Source organism: Lepeophtheirus salmonis, chromosome 14 (assembly GCF_016086655.4).
Source record: "Lepeophtheirus salmonis chromosome 14, UVic_Lsal_1.4, whole genome shotgun sequence".
NCBI classification, from domain to species: Eukaryota; Metazoa; Arthropoda; class Copepoda; order Siphonostomatoida; family Caligidae; genus Lepeophtheirus; species Lepeophtheirus salmonis.
This window is the reverse complement of record NC_052144.2, coordinates 18,808,925-18,832,173: the sequence shown is the minus strand read 5'-3', so window position 1 is coordinate 18,832,173 and position 23,249 is coordinate 18,808,925. Positions and strand designations below refer to the sequence as shown.

Here is a 23,249-nt window from a genome sequence, read left to right as displayed (position 1 = left end):
AGTAGAGACTTTGAATTTCTTTATTGACCGAATGAGTATTAAGAGATGCACTTGTGTAAGGGGGTAGGGGTGGGTATTTCATAGAATGAGAAGATAAAAATTATGCTAAACCTGTTATGATAATGAATTAATACCTTTTTTAATATCAGCTGCCAACTATATGATATTTTTTTTTGGGTGGGAGGGTGAATTTTTTTCCCCCCCAAAAAATTCCAAAATGCAAAACCAGACCCCCCTCCTAAAAAAATAAATATATATATATAATTCTGCGGGCACCATTACTGGTAGAGCACCCATCCCTTCGACATATTTCTTTCGTCAGGTAAAATCAATTCCACTATTTTTTTATTTCTCTATATTTAGTACTGAATTTTGTATTTGTTATTCCTTATAACCTTCGGAATCAGATCCAATACTAATAATGAATATGTATGTATTCATTTTGATATGAAGGCACTCGTAATAGTCAAGGTTAATAGAAATACAAGGTTATACCATCATGTAATCGGGCTTACTAAAATTTTCAATCTGATATATTTTACCGACTGTTGGGTAACAAAGGCAGATTTTGACAAAACACACAACCACTCATAGTCTATGAGGTCATTATTGCTAGAATTTTCAATTTAATGTATTGTACCGATAGCTGGGCAAGAAAAACAGATTTTGACATAACACGCAACCACTCATCTACTATGACGTCAATATTAAAAGCGTGGTGGAAGTCAAACATCAGTTGTACACGTGTTGTGTATAACCTTGCATTTCTATTAACATTTGATAATAATCAAATTTCATTCATTTTTTAAGCGAGCGTGATTCCTAAGGGATTTCCCAAATCGCTTTTTATTTTCTGATATATGTTATCAGATCTAAGTTTATAAATATTTGGAATGGGCACTCGGTAGAATGCAAAACTCTGCCCTAAATATTTTTTGATAAAATATAACATTTAGTTATATATTTCAATTTGTTCAAAAGTCGTAGTCGATTATGAGTTTTTAACGTTTGGGTGTCTCTAAATTTAATTTGAGTTATGTTAATTTTTGCTCTTTTTCTTGGAAATGTAACCTTTGAAATTAAGGTTAATTTTTCGTTTTTTTGTTTTTTTTGAAAAAAATTGCTTTTCTGTGAATAGCAATAGATTTTTGAAATTTTTTTCCAAAAAATCCAAAAACCAAGCGCCTTTCTCACCGAAAAATAATCGTGCGAATGCCCCTACTATTTGTTCAAAAATAATGTTCAATTTTAGGTTTTTAGTATTTTGTGTGACTTAAGAGTCTCTTATTGTTAGCATATAAAGGGTTTTTCATTAAGAACGCTTCAACTTTTTTAAATAAATAAAACACAAATAGTAAACGATTTTGCCAAATTTATTTTTTCATTACCAATTATAAACACATATATTTATGTAAGAAAATCGATTTCTCTTTCGTGACCACAACGTTTAAAGAATTTCTTTTTTCAATAAATTGATCGATATTGAAGCAAATTTACGTTCCATATTTTCTCTGAGCTCTTCTAACGTCGCCGGCTTATTGATGTAGACCAATGAATTCACATGACCCTAAATACAATAATCTAAAGGCATTAAATCGCACGATCGAGGTAGCCAATCAACCTGTACATTTCTTGAAATAACCTGCTAACCAAATTTGTTTTACAATAAATCTATTGTAACGTTTGCTGCGTGACAAGTGGCACTGTTTTGTTGAAACAACATGTTTGCAATGTCCATACCTTGCAATTGGGGTCAAAAAATCCGTTATCATGGTGCCGTAGCGATTTTCATTTACAAGTAAAGTTGCGATTATCATAATCACGAAAAAATATAGCGCAATGATCTATCCAGCATAAAGTCCATGATAAAAAGTAATTTTTTCTGGATGTAATGATGTCTAGTAAAGCACTTGTGGATTGTTGCCTGACTAATAAGGCATATTTCATTATTGACAAAGCCATTAAGCCAAAAATGAGCTTCATTACTGAAGATGATTTTCCGGTGAAAATCAGTTATTTTTTATTATGGTTATTTTGGTAATAAATTTGGATAATTTGCAATCGCTGATAAAGTGCACATCGCTTGATAAAGAAATGCATGGTAATGAAGTTTCTAAATATCAAAGGAAGAAAAAAAATATGACGTTGTTTTTCCCTAACATAAAAAAAATGAATCGACATTTTTATTTTAGTGTATGTACTAGGGTGTCTGATTTTTAAGGTGATGTTCTGTTGTATATTAATAAAAAAAAAATTATGTTAATGAAGTTTCAGTCTTCAAGGGGCGTTTTTTGACTCAATTCCAATATGACCTTTTTTAAGCACATTTTCTATTAAAGGGATTCAGAAGTTTCAATTTTAAAGTTATGTTTCTGAACTTCGGAAGCTTCATTGAAGGGACCTGTAATCCTGCAGCCGCCCCTGAAAACACATCTTCCATAAATTAGACATGTTGTAAGTGTGTTGGCACTAATTTTATATTTTAACCAATGTAACGAATAATAAAAATGTCTATTCTATAAGCTTCTCAAAATATAAGTTGATTGTGATATTTCTGTATCTCTTTTTCGTTTAATCTGTATTTTGTATTGAGTTTTGACATCGTCTTGTTGTCGTAGAATGTGAATTTGTTTATTTCTGAGAAAAACAATAAAATAAAATAAAAATTAGAACAATTTCTTTATTCTTAAATATAATATTTTTTAATATTCTCAGTCTTTCCAACATTTCCTTAAAAGAGATCTCCTTCTGTTAATTAATGTGTATTGGTTTATTTCTGAGAAAAACAATAAAATAAAATAAAAATTAGAACAATTTTTCATTCTTAAATATGATATTTTTTAATATTCTCCGTCTTTCCAACATTTCCTTCTCTTAATTGAAGACTTCATCCAAGGAGTTTATTTTATTCTAGGGTTCGGTGCCATGTATGAAATATAATCTGCAATTATGTTTAGTAGGCTCTTTGAAGACAAAGTTCTGTATATATTTTCTACAATATTCCAAAAGAAATTAATCAACCCGAGTGCTTCGAATGCTTTAAATCGAAGAACCCTTACCACTCAAATTCAAAATACACTCCTCTTTAAATTATTACTTTATTGGACTATATTGGAAAGGAAGGATTCTTCACCTAAAAATCTTTTAAACCCTCCATTTTTTTGGACAAGAATTATATCTTCCTAGTAATATGAGTATTTCCCCATAGCTTTAGTTAATTTTGCCTTAAACTATTTTACTTCAGGAAATTTTGCCTTAAAGCATTTCGTCTTAGGACATTTTGCCTCAAAACGTCATAACAGCTAAGTTTCTCTTCTTCCAAACATTCTTCAAATTATCAGGTGTGAAGTTTTTCAAGCTATGGCCTTCTATTGAGAAATAATGGTTCCAAATTCTGAAAAAAAAATATCAGGGATTCTTGTGAATAATTAATAAAGCGGTTGGAGCTATAGCTCAAAATGAAGGAGGATGCATTAATAAATGTAGATATATGTGTTAAAAAATTGAAAATAAAATAATATAATAATTATTTAGCATCTTTTATTTTAAAGGATAGGACAAGAAATTAAATTGAAAAGAGCACCATCAACACCCCAGAATGGAGAAGAGTAACCAAACTTCAATCGAGTAATTAGGAATAGAAACTTAGAAAATTAAATTGGTATCTTCTATAATATCAAAGCTCAATTTGTATCTTTATCGACGCCTAATAACTATGGTCAATGCCGGTTACTACAACGGGGGTAGTAGCATTGGATGGTTCGCAACTAGTTTGTCTGAGACTAGTTTCTTCACTTAAAGACTTGGGTATGATCATTAGGTTTTCCAATATTACATAGTCAATAAATATTACTTTTTTATCACTTAAGGCTTAGCTATGGTTGATATGCTCCAAGAAATGATGTTCAGACAACTCATAAAAGGCAAAAACAACAACGGGGGTAGTTGCATTGGGTGTAGCATTATAATTAGCAATTGTGTATATCCTTCATGATAATAGTATGTTGTTATATAAGCATAAATAATGGGGGAAAAAATCTTTTTTGATGCTCTTTATAAGGAGTAATATCGAATTAGCTTTTGCTCTAAATCTTTAAGATGGATTTATTTCTAACATTTTTTTTATTAGTATATTTATTGTCTAATTTTATGATTTTGACATTTACTTTATTATTAATTATTAGTTAGATCTCATCAGTAGAGATATATATATCCTGTGCACAATTGTATATAGCAACTTCCACATGAAGAAGAGGGGTGATCATCTTTTTGATTAAACTCCACGTCTCGCTTGTGTTTTGCAACCTAAATTTATGACATATTTAACTGGATTCCGGTGTCCGAACAAGAAAATATTATTTGGATCAATCTATTATTTCAATATTCTGTATATATAATTTATTGTTATTAGTTATATGATTCCCATTGTTTAATTTTGTAAATTTAACATAAATGTATGATGGTATATTTTTTATTATGTAGATTATATTTAATTAAAGCCTTCTTTTTTAAACTTGGAACTTCAAATATATTTCGAAATACTCTACTTTGTCGTTTCATTAGCTATTATTCTGAGAATAAGGTTCATAATGAATTACAATTTCATGGAGTGTGACGTTTTCAAATCTACTGTAACGGATAAAACGTCTAAGTCAATTATACGTAGTATATCTTCATTAAACATTTTGCTAATAAATACTTTCGTTATACCCTCAAAAATCATAATAAAGCAGGCAGATGATAATCACAACAGTTTTTTAAACAATGACACCATATGTATTTCCCCCCCCCCCTTCTCCTTGCACGCGTTTTTCTCTACAATATTATCAACTTTACTTATTCCTTATATCCCGCGCATGTAACTGAAAACATTCCTTACAGTCCGGCCCTCAGAATTGTTAGGATATGCAGTGACTCTGAAAAAAAGCAAAGGATGTTGGAACAGAAGGAGATGTTGATGAGTAGAAGTTACTCTGAAAAACAGTTGTTGAAGACTATACCAATATCTTGCCATACCAAGAGAATAAGCACTCAAACTCAGTGTCAAAGTAGAGTGTAATCGAGTTGTTTTTCCCATCACATTTACCTACAGTTACCAAGTATTTCACAAATTATTCAGAAAAATTGGAACACATTAGTAAGGGATCCCACAATGAAACAAATCTTCGCATTTCCACTAATGGTTGCATTTAAACAACCAGGAAATCTCAAAGCTATGATCTGTAAGGCCAAAGTTCTGGAACTTTCGAGTGAAGGGCATACCAGGTTAAATTTGAGTCTCAAAAAGTGCAAATTGCTGCCCGTTTCTGGATATTAATAAAGAAGTATGTGCTACTCAATCAAAAACTGTTGTACATATTCGTCATTTGGTTGACTATGAGACAACTGGAGTAATATATTGCATTACTTGCTCAAAACTCAACTGTGGATCCCAATGCATAGACAAAACAGGAAGAAGATTAAAAGACAGAGTGAGAGAACATATAGATTACATGAATAAAGGAGCCGTTGATATTACTTGAGAAGATTTTGGATGATTCTATTTTATTTTTGTGATGTTGAAACACATATATTAAAAATTAGATATAATTAACCTATTTATTTTGGATATACATTACTCTATTTCACCGTATTTAGAAAGTTATCCGAAAATACTTGTCAGCCATTTATTATAACATCATGTGTATGTATACTTGTTCAATATAATCAATCCCTAAATTCATCCTATAAATACCCTACTAAGACTCAATGTTTTACCAACTTTTTTCAGGGGATTAAGGAAATTAGATTAGGCATTATTATAAATATTTATTGTATCTTATATATAATGCCTATGGTTATGGCCCGGCGTTGATTGGAACAAGGAGGGAGTGGGAAATCACATTGACATTGGCCAATGATATTTTTTCTTAAAGTTTAGATCCCTTCGGTACGGGCGAGTACTTTAATAATATACATATTTAATGTATACTAGAATAGGTTTGCCCAGCGTTGCCCAGGACATAAAGAAATTAAAATTAATTAAGAATTATTTTGCTTAATACAAAACAAAAAATAAAGACCGTAAAATTTCAAGAATTATTATTGCTGTATGTTGGTGTTGATATGTATTGTTGCACGTTATTTTTTATAAGAAGATAGAGAAGATTTGTCCGGCTTTGCCTGGGACATTAAGAAATTAAAATCAATTATGAACTCTTCTGCTTTTTATTTAAGGAGATAATAAGTTTTAGAGAAGAAAAAATAATCAAGTTTGATTAATTATCATTTGCTCATCTTTCATATTATGGTCAAAAATCCCTTTTCTTATTCTATCTTCCATTTTTTTCTTCTCTAAAACTTATAATCTTTTTTTTTTAAATAAGCAAGATACATACCAATTTGGAGCAAGAATAATTCTTAAAATGTTACGGCCTTTATTTTTTGTTTCATTTGAAACTGGAGTAGATTTTCCCGGCGCTGCCCGGGACATTAAGACATTAAAACTAATTAATAACTTTTCTGTTTAGTATAAAACCAAATTTAATTTTTTTATGAATAGCTGTGAATTTTTGGAATTCTTTTTTCAAAAAAATTGCATAAATTATTAAAAACACAATAAATACTTAATCTCCTGATACAAATTACAATCAATTTATATTCAAGCGAATTGGATACAAAGAAAATACTAAAAATGATGGTTACATTTCTCGTATAAAACTTTTTATATGCAATTAATCTATAAAATGAGGAATAGGATCTGTTAAATGATGCAAAAAGTAATTACAGGATCAAATATTCTTTTTATTAATTATTAAGTTTAATATTTATGTCTATAAGGATATATAATTCCTCATTATCAAAGAGGATTCCTAATGACTAAATAGTATTCACAAAGTCAATCTTAAATTGGATAATGAAAGGAACAAAAATGTTCATTTAATGAGATTCACGAAAACAAAAACAGAGGTTCTACATATAGTCCAATCATGATATATTTTGATGTGAGTCCATAGTATTTTTTATCATTTTGTAACCTAAGACTCTTTTTTCTAAATAAAATGTTTGTATTTTTTAAATTCAGTAGACTACTTAATACTTCAACATTGTGTAGAGAACAATATATTTTAATTCGTAAAAGGATCGAGTCTAATGAGAAACCGAGTTGTAAACAACTGAACTAATGCTATCAAAGTAATGAAATGTTTATTGATCATATCATCAAACGATATTAATATTGGTCGATAATTACTTTTTTAATTAATAATTTGGCGAGCTATAATAGGTTTTATGGAATCTAGATTCCACTTGTAAGTAACAAAATATTTTTAGTTATAGGGATTATGCATAGGAAATAAATTATGAATCATTTGTCTCATAGTGACAACTTATATAGTAGTTTTTATTTAAGTACTAATTTTTTTTATTAGACTTAATCTGGATCAAAAAAATATAATCTTCTAGTCAATATCAAATTTATGTGTATTTAAACGTTAGTTAAACTTTCTTAAAATTGTGGCACAATGGCAAGACATTATCTATGTGGAGAGAAGCTCCATAAATCCATTGGTCATCCAAACGACTACACAAATTGAGTTTTTCTCCGGATTGATGCAGTACACAACTTTAAAAAATATATAATTGTTTCTAAAGAAAGGATTACCTTGTTTGTCCCAACATATTCCTCCCAGTTTTACGAATTGGAGAGAATTACATCTACTACAGAGAGCAGTGCTCTATACTTTTTTTGCTGAATATATTCCATTTTTTCTCCAGAAAAAGGTCTAGTGTACATCTTTCAGAAGATGTATTGCCTTAAAAGATACTCCCTCAGATAATATAGTCAGGGCTGTGGTGCAATCAGACCAAGAGAAAATTGAACTAGGAAGATTTATCAAAATTATGAATATCCACACCCTCAAATATCCTCTTTCTCACATGTATGCCTCTTCCTTATTATTTTTTTTTATTTAATCATGAGGAAGAAAAATCCCATTTAACGCATTCTTTGTTTCCACTTTTATCGAAATAATGGTTGAGAGCTCAAAGATTGTTTTTTAGGTAATTATGAATACAACGCTTGATGGAAGTTACAAGTGAGCGTCACTCCTCAACAAAATCACACAACTGCTTTTTAATATTATGAAAAAGTATATCATAGTCAAATTGAATCATAGTATTTATGTTCACATTGAAAAGAAGCTATCAAAAAAGCAAGCTATGATTAATAGAAAATAAAAAGCTGCAATATGCATCAAAGTAATGTTTAAATTAAATATATATTAATCTTGAAGTATGTATTGGTGGTATCTTATGTAAAAAAAAAACCCTCTTATTTAGGAAATAAATATTATATATCAATGTCAATGTTATAACAATTAGTTAGAACAAATTATTATTACAAGTTCGAAACATATCATTATAAGGCAATTAAGTACTTTTACCAACCTTACGATTAAAATTTAATTATGATTCTTCGCCGGGAATTAAAGGAGTCTTCCTTACATCCCTCCAGGGAGCACTATAGACATGGAGAGTTCATGCATTTTCTGGAAATACGTAGATTGACATTAACAATCCTCTTTAGTTTTCTATTTGGGTCAAAAATTTTAGCAGATTATGGTCAAGGCTAGTAATTTAATTAATTATTCAACCAAATGACTTCATATTTCGGTATATATCTAATACATTCATGAGAAACTTTTGTTTGCCAAGAAGAATCCCTCTATTTGTCTGCTAGCCTCAGTTTTATATTTCTTCGGAAAGAGTTCCAAAATGAGTTTCGACTAGCTCTCCTCATCTTCACAAATATGGTAATAAAAAAGAAGTTCAAACTTAGGAATAGGGTTATTAATGATCAAGGAACGACTCATAAAGATAACTTGGAATTGCGATATGCTTCATTTTTTAAAAATTTCTAAAAGACAACTACAAAAAAATAAGTTTAGATCGAATATTTTATCTGGTTGTACAACATACATAACTTAAATCTAAAAATATAGAATTAAGAAGCAGATAGGATTGAAGGAATTAATGATGATTAATTGATCCATTATTTATAAATCAAAAATTGACTGGAGTCTCAAGGAACAACTATACGAATAAGAACGTTTTCTAAATTTATTCAAAATCAAAAAAGTTATAGGCAAAAAAAGAAACTGGTGAAAATTGAAGTTTCGTTTTTTTTTTTTTCAGGTCAAAAAAATGGATTTTCAATAGAATATTAGGTTACAAGATCAATAAAGTTTCTAGAAATTTGTCTCCAGATTTGTTTGCATATTCATATAACACATACAATTTTTGTTTAACTGAAATATGTGTCCTTTTCTTAATATTTGTTTTTTACATAAACGACAATTTTCAATTTAAAAAAAAAGAGATGCAACAAAACAATACATTTTTGGACAAAAAAATTTTTAGACTCCTATTGTGTACAAGATATTTTCAATTATCGGATTATTTCATTACATAATTTTAAAAATATTTGCAAAAATGAACCAGTTACCGAGAGTTATTTTATAGACGACATTATTCTCCATACCTTTTTTTTGCAAGTACAATAAAATATTGGTAGTTTTGGGTTCCTCTTTACAATTCCAATAAATATTTTATACTTTTTTGTGCAAAAAAGTGTGGTTTTGCAAAAAAAAATTGCGAATTTCAATTTGGCAATTGTTTGACAAAAAATAAAAATGGAATTCTCATCTAGACAATTTTTTTGATACAAATATGTTGGTATGATGTTTGAAGTTTATAACCCAATATTTTTTTAAATTCATAATAATACATATATTATAATAGAAATAACTAGGGAGTATCTGTAAAATATATTTTATTTCGAATTATTTGAAATAAAAGAAGTTGAAAATTACGCTATCAATAAAAAAGTTATTCATCGAACGGATGAGTGTTAATGCATCGTAGTTGTAAAGAAGGCTGTGGGAATATGTTTGTGTGTGGTTTATCAAAAACTAAATAAATATATTGGGATTCCTAGGTATTCAATAGGTTCGCGTCACAGCATATAAGCTCGCATAAAAAATGTATTCTTCAAAGTCGGATGTAGTTATGGGATTCCATCATATTCGTTTAGATGAAGAGTAGATCAACGAAAAATACTATCCCGGTATTGGTAAAACGGTCTAATTTCTTGTAGAATTTGGTTAATATTATCAAACCACCCTTTCTCTACACATTGCTATTTTAACTAAACGCTTGTCAGATGCTGGTATACCATCGATTATTGCTGTAGTAATATCCCTGGGGCATCGTCAATTCCGTTATTTTGGGAACAAGCATTACAATTTCATTCATCATTTCCAAATATGATCTCAACTCTACCACTTTTATAGTTGATGTTACCTCTTGAATTGCTCTTATTCTTCCAAGATCGACCTTGATTCCATCTGATGATATTACATAGCCAAAAAATTTAACATCTGTAACTCATCGGATACATTTATCATCATTCAGCTGAACTCTATTTCACTTTAGAATATCTTGTACTTTCTTTAACCTCGCATCATAGGACTCCTTAACAATTGCAGTGATCAAAATATCATCGATATATACATGCACACATTCAACAGGATCTAATAACTGGCACAGTTTTGCCTGGAAAATCTCTGGTCCACTCGAAATTCCGAAAGGGAGTCGGTTGAATTTATATCTCCCCATGTCTTTGTGGAAGATATTTTAATTGTACCTACGTGATTTCACATAGAAATAAGCAGGGAGTAATATTGTACAAAGTAAAAAAGCCATTTGATTTTTAACCATAAAAAATACACTTCCTCTACATGAGGTTAAGTGATTGAGCCTTGGTCGACTCAAGATATTAGTAGAACTCATTGATTATATCCTCTTTGAAAAATAACGTAATTGATTCATAAAGATAATTATGTATGTATATGTTAGTTGCCTATCAGAAAGGGATAGAAAACTTCATACTTAATGTATCGATAGCTCATATGATCATATCAGTCATATCCCCAATTAATGAGTTTAGAATGATCAAAATAATATAACTTTAATTAATTACATTTAATTGACCAATGGAATATTCCCTCATTAATGTTGTATTGATATTAATGAAATAAACAAGATTCTTATGTTTGGTACCGAAATAGAACCAATTGGAAACACCTGTCATACTGTATCGATGTCCTTTATAGTTTATCTTCATTCATGTGCTTAAAAGGATTAAAATCATGTAAATAAGTACATCGAATTACCATGAAGTAATAATTATGGCTGATGAGCGAGTTCGGAGTCAGCATAGCCACATTTATTTACTCATAGAGTTGGTTTGAAACACAGAAGATATCAAGGTAACTTGAAATACAAGGGTATGTCAATTAGGCATATTTGGACTGATGAGTGTCTTTCACCACGGTTTTCCCTTTTTGCCTTTGTCGATGTAGCGTGACGGCACAGCTATGCAATTCATCAATTGAGTTAAACGTATAATTATAAATTGATTGATCTTTATAATTAAGACAAAAATGCTTTTCAGTTTAAAAAAAAAAAACTTAACAACTTTTTAAATATAATCTAAAAATATAGAATTTGTTAGTTTAAGATTTATGTTCCGATGTGAAGAGCTAAATTCTACAAAGTGAATATATTAAAATAATGCTAAGATATATGGGTTATTAAAGTAAAGGCCCTTAATATTATACATAGAACAAACTGCTTGGAATGTCAAATAAATGCAAAGATGTACACAAAATAAATTATTACAAATTATATACTTTTTCTTTATCTTTTTCAATATACTTTATGAAATGATAACTGTATTATTGGTTAGGTAAATACTTAGGAGTTGAGAATTTTATCACACTGATGCACTATGAATCCCGAGAGTTCTAAAATGGGACTTCTTACAACTTGACATCATCATAGATATATGAGCTGGACATATCTCCAATATGACCATCAATTATTATATAAATTAACTTGTGGAATACTAAAAAAAGTATCTGTAGCGTTATCCAATTTATACAATAGCCTCTGAGTTCTTAGGACTACAGTAGACTTCGGTGTTAATCTGTCTCAAGATATGATGACCAAAAAGTCTGAAAATGAATACCTTTAATTTAGCTGCAAAGTGTTAGGAATTAAATATTTCTTACCAGTGATATGTCAAAGGGAATCTGAGGATGATCGATGCAAGTCACATCATATTTAATTTAAGCATTTCAAGCCAAAACGTAATTAACAAACAATAAATTATAACGATAATTTATATCAAATAAAATGTATGAAAGATAAAATTATTACTTCAGGATTTAAATTGTTAAGACACAATTTCGATAATGATAGATTGTTTTAAAATTTCGAATTCACCTTATTATTGTTGACAAACAAAGAACAGGAAGAAGGTCACTTGACTGAATGTATCTGTTACCTTTTGAGGAGAGAAACTTGAGTACCAGTCCCTGAATAATATTCTCTTTATTAAATCTGCCAGATTCTTCCCGCTGACGATGAATTTACTTTGAACCTTTAGTAAATATTTTTCAAGTCCTCCTTTCATCACCTTTACGAAATATGAATGAGATTTTAGCTTCTTATTGTTTGGTTTTTTTTTTTCAAATGATTTTCACAAATTCTGGGATTATTTCCAAGGCGTCCCTTTTGATGACAAGTTCTTTCCCAAATATTTCTTCTTGAGCGATCCTTAGGGAAATCGGATAAACCACATTATTAGCTGAGTCGCAAATGACAATCGCACAGATCCAAGATTTATTGCAGGACTCAATCACCATTTACTATATAAATAGATGTATAGAAAATTTTAATGATAATAATGTTATTTTATTACTATGAGTATGAATACGATTCAAATACAATATTTATATTAATACTATATAAATTTTTCACATCGGCTCTGACATTACAAAAGCAATCCCCCTATTTAGCTTCACCAGCAGTCGATAGAGTACACTAATTCGAAGAGGAGGGCTGGCCAAATCACAATGTATGCTATTGACATACTTTTTATTTCAAGTTAACTCGGAGAATATGTATATTTATGGATTATTAGGAGTCGCAAATTTTAAAATAGCAGCAGATTCGGAGCCAGGATCTCTAAATATGATAAATCTAACCCCAATAAACTATTCGCATCATACTTTAAAAATTAAATATAAATTCCCAGTCCCTAAAATAATAAATCCATATAATTTATAAACAGTTTCATTAAAACTACTCTCATATCTAAGAATCAATTATTCTTAATTTATAGTTCGGAATAATATTTTGTGATCTTGGTTCTAAATGTAACCATTTTAATTATACCACTCCAAATACATTTAACTAATTGTACAAATATACTCGACTCTGTTGACTTTATGAATGAATCAAATTAGTATTGAAATATCAATCAAAGGATAATATTTCATATTAATTAATTATTTGAATGATTTTGTACAAACACGGAATGAAGTTTTCTATAATTTATATTATTCAATAATTATGAACATCAACGTTAGAAAACCTTTTAACATAAATCTAACTTGATTTTGTATTGCATACATTTACATACATTCAAACTATCAATTTTTGGTCGAAAACAAATTTTGCGAATTTCAAATAATATTCCAAAATAGAAGAGTTGCTCAAAACACCACGTGACGTTGAGATACAAATACAACTACGACAAATATTATAATTTTATAATTGTACAAGGTTCATATGAGCTCACCAAGTGAAATTTATCACGAACAATGATGTTTTTTACGATAACGGGTTGCATGATTAGAGCTTGTGATCCTCCAGATACTATTAGAAGTACAAAACTCACTGATGTATTGTTAATTATAAAACGATATCAAAATTGTGACGTCACGTGAAAACACTCTCATAGTCCGCCCCCCTTCCCCCTCCTACGCTCGGATAGATATATATATATATATATAGCTAGGTTGATGAGTTGTCGTATGACGTAAGATTAAAATGACGTTATTGGACTGCCCTGTTATTTCATAAATTAAAACATACTCAATACTGATAGAAGTACAAGTACTAAATTTAATTAAATTAAAAATATTTATTAATTATAATTACTTATTAGTAATATTTGTATATGTTGAAGTGCAACTTGAACATACATTATTAATAAATTACTAGTATTGTCGTTGCTTTGTATCAGTGTTCTCCTTGAGGAAGTATGTCAACGCGGCGTGGAGAAGCGGCCACTCTTTCACGATGGGATCGACTGGACTCCCCTTTAGCGCCTGTCTCCTCCTTTCAGCGAGAGGTCCTTTCTGAGTTGAACGGGTTAATGAGCTCTGAGCGGAATCCTGGGAGAGGTGCTCCTGAAGAAAGAGAGTTTGTTCCTCCGGGAGAGGTGGAGGGGACCCTGTCCGAGACTTCTTGCTCAGAGTCTTACCCTGACGCCATGTTTGCGTGCGTCAAGGAGTTGAGCGAGGGGAGGCGAAGTGTGGAGAGTGGGCACGCCTTTCTGGAGTGGGTCCATCATGTGGAAAAGAGTCTGCAACATACGGAGGATGCATCATATAGACGATATCTAAAGCGCTTGGATGCACGCATCTATGAAGCACACAAGTTAATGGATCAAGTAATAAATACCTTGTGTTGGGGGTCCTTTTTTATTCTTTTTCATTGATTTGCAGGTGTCTGCATGCCTGGGCATTCTCAAGCATCTAGGAGAACAGTATCAGTTTGTTGAAACAAAGAGTAACTCTCTACATGAAGCCTGTCAGCATCTAATTGGAGAGCAAAATCAACTCTCCACTCTGAGTGATAATGTATCTCAAGTCCTTGCATTTTATACAGAAGCAGATAAAATATCCATGAAATTAACATCCCCTACAATCAATGTGAATTCGGATCAATTTATTGATATCCTCTCAAAAATTGACACATGTTTAAGGTTTATTAATGAGCATGTAAGACTTATTATACAAGTCACAACATCTTCTACAAATTTATAAACTATTTCCATTCCAGAATGACTTTAAACAAAACGACATATACAAAATGAAATATCAAGCCTGTTTGTCCCGTGCATTGAACATGATTAAAACATATTTTGGCAATCATCTTGAGAAAACGTGTAGTGCTATTGCATTGAGCAATGATAACGAAGAGAACAATGAAAAGGCATTTACAATATTTTATGGAAAGTTTCGTGCTTTAGCTCCCAGAGTGTCTCATATTATGGAACAGGTAGAGTCAAAAACGTCCAAGGGTTACGTGTCAGATAAATTGGAAACTGGAGGTCATCTAGGACCTTCTCCCTTGTGGCAACATTACGAGTCCTTACTCGCTGATTGTCAAAGTGTATATTTCTCTTGCCGAAATCGATTATTGATGCCCTCTATTCAGTCAACTGTGACTTATATATCTTCCAAGCATGTAAGAGACCATTGTGGACTGATGAGAGCTGGATATTCTTTTATGTTGCACATATGTGATGACGAATATCAACTCTATTATCGATTCTTCAATAGCGATACTCCTTTACTTAAGTAAGTCTAATGATTTCTTTTTTGTTTTTACATTAAAATCCTGTTTTTAGCGAATACCTGGAGAATTTAACTCAGGTTCTATATGATCATTTTCGTCCTCTCGTCATTCATTTACAACATCTCGAGACCCTGAGTGAAATAACAGGAATTTTGCGTTCAGAAATCAAGAATGGATTGAAAACCTACTCCCATCTTCAAGACTCCTTCCATAAAGTCTTGTCCCAATTGCTCCATGATGTCCAAGAAAGGCTTGTTTATAGAGCTTATATTTATATTCAAACGGATATCGCAGGCTATGTCCCCGCTAAAGGGGATTTGGCATATCCTGAAAAGCTGGAAATGATGAGGTCTATTGCTGCCTCAATAAATTCAGGAGAAGAGGAAGAAAAAAGGCAGAGAAAGCTCTCGACTTCATCTGCAGTCTCTTCGACCTCTATTGAAGTTGCTAATATTAATTTGAAAAGTATTATTAGTTTATCAGTAGGAAGTTTAATTATATATTCCATGTAATTATAGGTTCACCGGCAGATCTTCATGGAATGTGGTATCCTCCACTACGTAGAACACTCCTTTGTCTTTCAAAACTATATCGTTCTCTAGAAAGGGGAATATTCCAGGGGATTTCTCAAGAGGCTCTGAACGCCTGTATCAATTCCATTTCGGAAGCAAGAACGTTGATATCCCAGACCCCCAATAAGTCTCCAATTGACGGTCAACTCTTTGAAATCAAGCATCTACTTATTTTAAGAGAGCAAATTGCTCCTTTTCAAGTTGATTTTACTGTCAAAGAGCTCTCTCTCGACTTTTCCACACTCACTACAAAAGCCATGAATATTCTTAGCAATACGAAAAACTTTTTAGAAATAAGTTATAATAATGCTATATTAGCCTTTATGCTTGAGGGTGCTACTCCAGATGTGAAAGAGACCTACGTTGACTCTCGAAAGGAAGTGGATAAAAAATTAAAGGCAGCTTGCGTATCCTTTATTTACCACATTACAGTTTTATCTGTTGGACCACTCAAATCTTTTTTGGACAAGGTAAAGTCGCATCCAATTTCTTATTCGTCTATAATTCCTTTATCTTTTTTATCTCAGTGTGAGGATTTCAAAAAGAATTCAAATGAGAGTACTTCTGTAAAGTTGAGGGAACAGCCATGGGCCAATCCTAAGGATCTTCAAGATAAAGTGTCCATTTGTCAAAAGCAATTAAAGAAACATTTGCCAGAGATTCAAAAAGCCATGCAATTGTATTTGGCTAACTCAGAGACTGAGTTTATTTTATTTAGGCCTATAAGGGTAAGGGATATTTTTTTTTGTATGTGTCTTTTGTTGGAGGTGCTTCAATATGTTTTTGATTTTTTAGAACAATATTATATCGACTTTTATGAACTTCTACCAATTGACAAAGAATGAATTCACTCAGGATGAACAAATCATTATAGCATGTCCTACAGAAGAGCAGATTTCTATTGTTATATCCTCGCTTCAACTACGTCCAACTTCCTCTGCAAATGGAGTTACCACCAATTCCAATGCTAAAATCTCTAGTTAAATTGTTTTCCCATGATGTAATATACCTTGTGATATTGGTTTGTTTGTTTGAATTATTTTAATATTTCGTGAAGGCGTTTGTGCCAGTCTTTATATTTACATAGTTGTTACAGATTTGTATTTATATAAGTATATAAATTTTATGATGAATAAAGAAAATTAGATTTTTATTGCCCTTTTTGCTTTTTCATTTATATGTACCATACATGAGCTAAATTAATAAATACATTTTCGATTAAAAGTGAGTTGTTCAGATCCTCCGTAAAGTTTGCCTGTGCACCATACATACATAAATATTATCTAAAATTGAAAGTTGTATCGTATGTAAGAACTAATACTCATGGATTACAGAATGACAATATTGACATTTGAAAGGTATAGGAGGAAACGCATATTGAACCATATAATACTATAATAAAGTTATGAAACGGTAATTTTAAGGGCAAATGTGTTGTCTGTTTCTACATAGCATTTATATTATTTGTAATTCTTTGTCACTTTGGAGTCCAACATTTTAATATAGCAAGTAACCTACGCACAATTAATAATACATTAACCTTATCTTCCAAATATAGTATATAGGGTGCGATCGCTATTGACCCCGGTTTTTAACATTCTACAAAACCCTACATATCTACAGGCTTGTGAGCGATCAGAAATTCACCGCGATATAATAATTAGGGCCATTAGCGATCTGATTAAATTCAAACATACAATTTCTTTAACCCTATTATTTATACCTTTTTAACTTAAATTATCGATTTATACACCTTTTTCAAATGTATCTATTTACAAAATTTTATTATAAATATAAAGTGTAGAAAAAATTAAAATATAGTCTGCCGGCAAATAATAAAATATCTACATAAATTATTTCTCTTCTAGCTCTTTATTTGACATTAATAGAAGCTGTTTCTCAAAGTTGTTGTCTCTCATCGTATGTCTCGTCATCCTCAGGATCTGTTTGGCCTTGGAGAACAAACGCTCGCTGCTGCTACTACTGGGAAGTACGATATTGTATCTTTGAAATACCTTCCAGCCCTTCAAAGTCATCAGTCAGGTATCTTTCTACTTCCTGCTTGGCCTTATCCATCTTCTTGGGACATTTGGTGAAGAAATTGATACTCAGTATCTGGAGGAGTACAAAAAATTCTTATTTATAAATATCGGCTGAAATCAGTTCCCATGACATATATAAGAATCGAGACCAAGACAAGCCCGGGGTTATAAAGTTCTAGATGAAAATCAAGACCAAGACCGAGTATATATATATAGACTCAATACTAAGACAAACTTTTTGATGTGTCGAGACCAAGACAAAACCAAAACCAGAAAAAATCATACATTGAGAGCAGTCTCAAGACAAAGACCGGTCTCGAGAACCACAGCACTATTACATGATATGTAATTTTGTAGAAATTGATGGGATCTCAATGTTTTACTATTTCTGTTGCGATATAGCTATGTAAACATCAGGACCAATTGCGATACTGCGATCAGTGATATACTATCCCCATATCGCAATTGATCGCCGATCAGAAAAAACTCCAATGTACAAGCCTGCATATCTACTTGAAATTTTCTTAGGATATTTATTTGTATGTACTGTATCAAATGTACTTCTTCGCACCTTCCTTGCCAAGAAGTCCGAGAGCCCAATCTTCCGAGATAGCGTTCTCATGGTCTAGAGCTATCGTTCATGACATTCTGGTTTCGATTAATGTTGGTGCCATGCACGTCACTTTGGCTTTAACCCTTCGCCCCCTTCGTGTAAAAGTCTCATAATTTCCACCTTTCTTGAGTTACTATTTTGAGAAACATAACGTTTGATTGGTTAAAATAATTAACAGCTGTTAGGATTAGAAAAGTTGTTTATACCAATAATATGATTTTAGGGAAAAAAAAGAAAAAGTGACAAACTGGCAAAAATGGCAAAATTCTATTAAACTGATATTATTCCTATCACCAATATATATTAAGCTAAAAGAAAAATAAAGAAACACGATAGAGGTTGTTCGAATGGAAGAAGTGCTAATCACATAATTCTCCGTTATCAATTATAACACCATTAGACATGATGGATTATTCATATTGGACAAGACTCATGGATTGACAAACAAGCATAGAGAGTAGTGATTTCCACTTCGTTATGATGTGTTAGATGTGTCGTGAAAACAACTAAGAGGATTACGGGAGGTAGTCAGAGGTTGGAGAGTGCGAGGAAAGCTGTAAAGCTCAGTACAGTTGGTGCAATCTGAAATTGCAATAGAACGATGGTCTTTGTCTCTTTATAAACCTTCTTTCTTGCCCAAAGAGAACGAAACATGCTGCAGGACGTAGTTACCTAAAGGACTCGAATCCTCGAAGTTGTATATTTAGGACTCTGAATTCATACTTCCAATGTATCAAGCCAAGTTATGAGAACCATAACAAGTGAATTATAGGTTCTTTGAACGAATTTTTATGTGTATTTTTTGTTATGATACAATGACATTTGAATATGTAATTACGTTTTTAATATTGGCTTTTACTGATATTTATCAAAAAATATGTTGATTACAACGCTATATTTCAATTTAGAATGAGAATCCGACTCATTAACTTATAAAACAAATATTAATGTAAATTCATTTGTCAATGGTTAATTCCATCAATTAGTTTATTTATTGAATAAATGTAAATACATATTTAATGACGACATAAACGGCTCTGAAAAAATTATTTGACACTCATGTAATTATCTAATTTAGTTAATTACGGTACGTATGGTTGGAGCCAACTCTATGGGAAGGTTTTAGGCTGCAAAAATTTTAGGTGCCTTATATTTCTTAATAACAAGTTAATGCTTGTTTGTCTATGTAATATGAATACATAATCTATCATGTCTAATGATATGATAATTGATAATGGAGAATTAAGTGATTAGTACTTCTTCCATTCGAACTGTGTCGTGTTCATTTATTTTTCTTTTATCTTTATAAATAATTCATATCGATATTTTATCAGTTTAAATAATTATGCCATTTTTTCCACTTGGACACTATTCCTTTTTTTCCCTTGGCAAATTTTTCTTGAATTTTTTCCCTGCTCCATTTTTTCTTGACACCATGATCGACCATATTTACTATCAATAATAAAACTTAAGAGTATGAAATGACAATGTAGCACATTTTATTTTTTCGAGTCTCTAAACCTCTTTCATATACATACATAATATCTAGATAATAGGTAATAATTATAATTTTATTTTTTTTAATAATGTTTTTACGTTTACAACAATATTTTCAAATACAAGTATGAGTTATCACAATAATAAGAATAAGGATGATATTCATTATGAAAGTCTTAATGAAGAATATAAACTAACCAAAAACCTTGATCATTTGAGCCCATTCATAGGGGTACTCTTTGGAAACCCTTGCCATGATTTTTTGAATTTGTTTCTTTTTGCAGGGATTGCAAGGATGAGGACATCTTCCTCTAAAGATCTCTGGAGCTAATCCTGAAAGAAGAAAGAAAAAAAAATCAAATTATGAAGCAATCGTATTTCAGATAAGAATAATGGATTACTTTTGATGGCTCCGCCGATTTTGTCACATGGTCCTTCATTCAGAACACATTTGATTTGAGATTGCATGTAGTTCTTATCAGATAAGCGGTAGTCTGCAGCCACATCCTCTGTGAAACATTGGATGGAAGAACCAATTCCTGGAAGAGAAATCCCTTTCTTTGGTGGAGGTGGGCCGCGAATAGGAGGTCTATTGTGTCTAATAGGAGGTCTTTGCCTGCTAGGGGGAGGAAATCTGGGTCTTTGTGGAAGTCCTTGTGGGATTTGTTGAGGTGGTGGAGGAGGCGGAGGTGCCTCTCTGGACCTACTCGGAACCAAATTTGGTCTTTGTCGTTGGCGAAGAGGATGTCTGGGCCTTAGAACTGGTCGCCCTGTAAATGGAGGTTCCGTGGGTGGAGGGAGAGAAGTTGTACGGATTGGAGGGGAGGTGCTACTGGATGTAAACGTTCCCTCTGGATAAATGATGAAGGGTTCAACATCAGACACAGATGCAGGCTTCGTTTGGAATTGAATGTTATTTCTGCCGCCAAGTGAGAGGCTAGCTTGAATCTCTTCTTCTCGAATGATCTCTCCTCGCTGTGGAGTAATTCCACTCTCAAGGGATTGAGGAGCGCTCTCTTCTACAATCCCGATTCGGGACTCATTGGGTACACCTTCTTGAGCAATTTTCACAGGTCTTTGGGGCTCTTCAATGTAACCTGTGGGCAAGTCCACGAGTTTGGAGCCTACGACAGGTGTCCATCCAGAGGAACTTAAAGGATTATCGCTGAATGCGGCTCCGTAACGAAGTGTTAGTAAGAGTACAAAAAATTTTATTTGCGAGAGAATCATGGTTCACAGGAGCATACTATGAACGAAAGTGAAAATGTGTATGTGTGAGTGGCTGCTCAATCTATCCTTTAAGGTAATGGAGATCCTTCTGTAGTATATTTAAAAGATATATATGATGTTTTATGTATTTGTATCTGTGGCTTGCCTGTCTGTATCCAATGAAGGATAGAAATGTACTAAAATCATTTGTAAAACCGGCGGTACAAGAAAGTAAAAATATTTTATTTATGATTCGGATATTTACCTTGGTTTTTTATTTATTATTATTATTTTATTTTTTGGTAGATAACATAATATAATATGATATTGTATGTTAGTTAGGTGCTGGCTGTGTTTTCTTCTTTTTATTCCTCGAAATTAGGATAAAAAAAAAAGAAGCGAGAGTAAGTGAGTTGCGGGCGAAACCCGTTTTCTCCTTCCTCTTACCGACGCTTCTAGTACCCAGAAATACAAAAGAAATCTCTTCAACCATTATCCACATAGTCATGATTCACAAAGGAGAAACATTTTACTCTAAATAACCATACGAGCTACAAAATGAGAGTTTATCCCCATTAATTTGTTGTATCACCATCATAAATCATTTCTTTTGTCTTTTCATTTTTATAAATAAACAAATATACAAAAAACATGCTGTTCACCTATCAACAACGAAACGTACTCGTCGATAAAATAAAATTTCTATTTTCACTTTCTCAAATCATACAAAAACCATTAGAAAGAGAGAAAGAAAAAGAAATAGATTCTGTTTTTGATAACTTGCAACGATCTTTATGGAAAAATTATTGAGATTTTTTTTTTTTGGAGAGGAGATTCTCTTAAAAATGCATTTCTAGTTATGTTATTATTATTATTTTTGTATTATAAAAACATACGAAAAGACAGAACAAAGAACCCCTTGAGTAAACGTATGCGTACACGGTGTACATACATACATAGTCCCGCTATGTAGATCCCAGCAACATCTTCCACATCATCCAAAGCAGTACATGGGAAACCAATAATAAAAAGAGCCCGTGGAGAAAACAGAAGAGCCAAACAATGAAAAAATCAAAGAGTAACGGAAAACAACGAGCCCTAATTTTTTATGGTGGCGGACTCAAGGTCACTCATAGTTTCACTGAGGTAAATTATGCTTTTTATAAAAAGTACTCTATATAGCATAAGCTTTTATTTTTTTTTAAATATCGAGTTGATTTTGTTAATTTTCTTCTTTGAACATATAATATTAAAAAAATTGTGAGGAGGAAACACCATAAACCAAAAAAAAAAAAATGATACGTAACAATTTGTATATATATTTTACTCTTTAAAAGGGACCCGCAAGAATATCAAAATAAAATATTTAGCTTTGTCAAAGGTAGTTTCCACATCAGCTATTGAACGTGTACTACACAACACTGCGGGTTTGAAAATGAGGAACTCATGTCTATGAACTCTACACATTATAGTACGCGGTGTTACCTCGCTAACACAAAAATACCCTATTTTGTATTCAGCTGTCGATTTCTCGTCTCTCTTGATACGTTATGGTTATTTTATAATGTATTCTTTTGATAAATAAACGGAGTATTCTAAACAAAGTATTCTGCTCCGTTTCCAAAAGGACAAGATTACAATTTCTCGTTGATTCTTCGTCATATATATATAATATTTATATATTGACCATTTTATTATTTCTATAAATAAATTTAGGCTATGATTACTAATGGAAATAAATAATCTTTTAATAAGTTATTACAAACAATATTATAATAATATAGTAACGAATAAAATACTAGGATTTTAATATTAATATACATATCTTTTTTTTAAATGTGG

The 23,249-nt window shown here is 31.5% G+C and overlaps 2 protein-coding genes and 1 long non-coding RNA gene across 7 annotated transcripts; 1 reads left to right on the top strand and 2 right to left on the bottom strand.

Moving 5' to 3' along the window:
• Window positions 1–9,794: 9,794 nt before the first annotated feature.
• On the bottom strand, window positions 9,795–13,870 carry LOC121129694 (uncharacterized). Its single transcript, XR_005868480.2, has 3 exons — window positions 13,688–13,870; window positions 12,114–12,752; window positions 9,795–12,056 (listed from the first exon to the last, which is right to left on the bottom strand). It is a non-coding gene; the product is annotated as an uncharacterized lncRNA (long non-coding RNA).
• Window positions 13,871–13,959: 89 nt separating this feature from the next.
• Cog3 (conserved oligomeric Golgi complex subunit 3) lies at window positions 13,960–17,199 on the top strand. 5 transcript variants are annotated; one of them, XM_071893319.1, is made up of 8 exons: window positions 13,968–14,004; window positions 14,057–14,563; window positions 14,619–14,894; window positions 14,956–15,476; window positions 15,527–15,939; window positions 15,993–16,516; window positions 16,574–16,774; window positions 16,842–17,199. In XM_071893319.1, exons 2-8 carry the CDS (start codon window positions 14,153–14,155, stop codon window positions 17,028–17,030), a joined length of 2,535 nt encoding a protein of 844 aa, XP_071749420.1. In that variant the 5' UTR covers window positions 13,968–14,004; window positions 14,057–14,152; the 3' UTR covers window positions 17,031–17,199. The 5 variants fall into 5 exon arrangements, with proteins under 5 accessions (XP_040580746.1, XP_071749420.1, XP_040580745.1 ...); XM_071893320.1 differs by having other exon boundaries at window positions 13,975–13,998; XM_040724812.2 differs by having other exon boundaries at window positions 13,960–14,563.
• A 2,984-nt stretch (window positions 17,200–20,183) lies between these two features.
• Window positions 20,184–21,599, bottom strand: LOC121129269 (uncharacterized). The gene is made up of 2 exons (XM_040724975.2): window positions 20,600–21,599; window positions 20,184–20,531 (listed from the first exon to the last, which is right to left on the bottom strand). Exons 1-2 carry the CDS (start codon window positions 21,426–21,428, stop codon window positions 20,392–20,394), a joined length of 969 nt encoding a protein of 322 aa, XP_040580909.1. The 5' UTR covers window positions 21,429–21,599; the 3' UTR covers window positions 20,184–20,391.
• Window positions 21,600–23,249: the final 1,650 nt, after the last annotated feature.

Excerpts from the sequence above, each read along its gene's own strand:
- Cog3 (XM_040724811.2), top strand. The coding sequence starts at position 14,153 with ATGTCAACGCGGCGTGGAGAAGCGGCCACTCTTTCACGATGGGATCGA. Across the intron at positions 14,895-14,955 it reads TAAGGTTTATTAATGAGCAT|AATGACTTTAAACAAAACGA; the intron begins GTAAGACTTATT and ends TTTCCATTCCAG. Across the intron at positions 15,940-15,992 it reads TGCTAATATTAATTTGAAAA|GTTCACCGGCAGATCTTCAT; the intron begins GTATTATTAGTT and ends ATGTAATTATAG.
- LOC121129269 (XM_040724975.2), bottom strand. The coding sequence starts at position 21,428 with ATGATTCTCTCGCAAATAAAATTTTTTGTACTCTTACTAACACTTCGT. Across the intron at positions 20,532-20,599 it reads AATCGGCGGAGCCATCAAAA|GATTAGCTCCAGAGATCTTT; the intron begins GTAATCCATTAT and ends TTCTTCTTTCAG.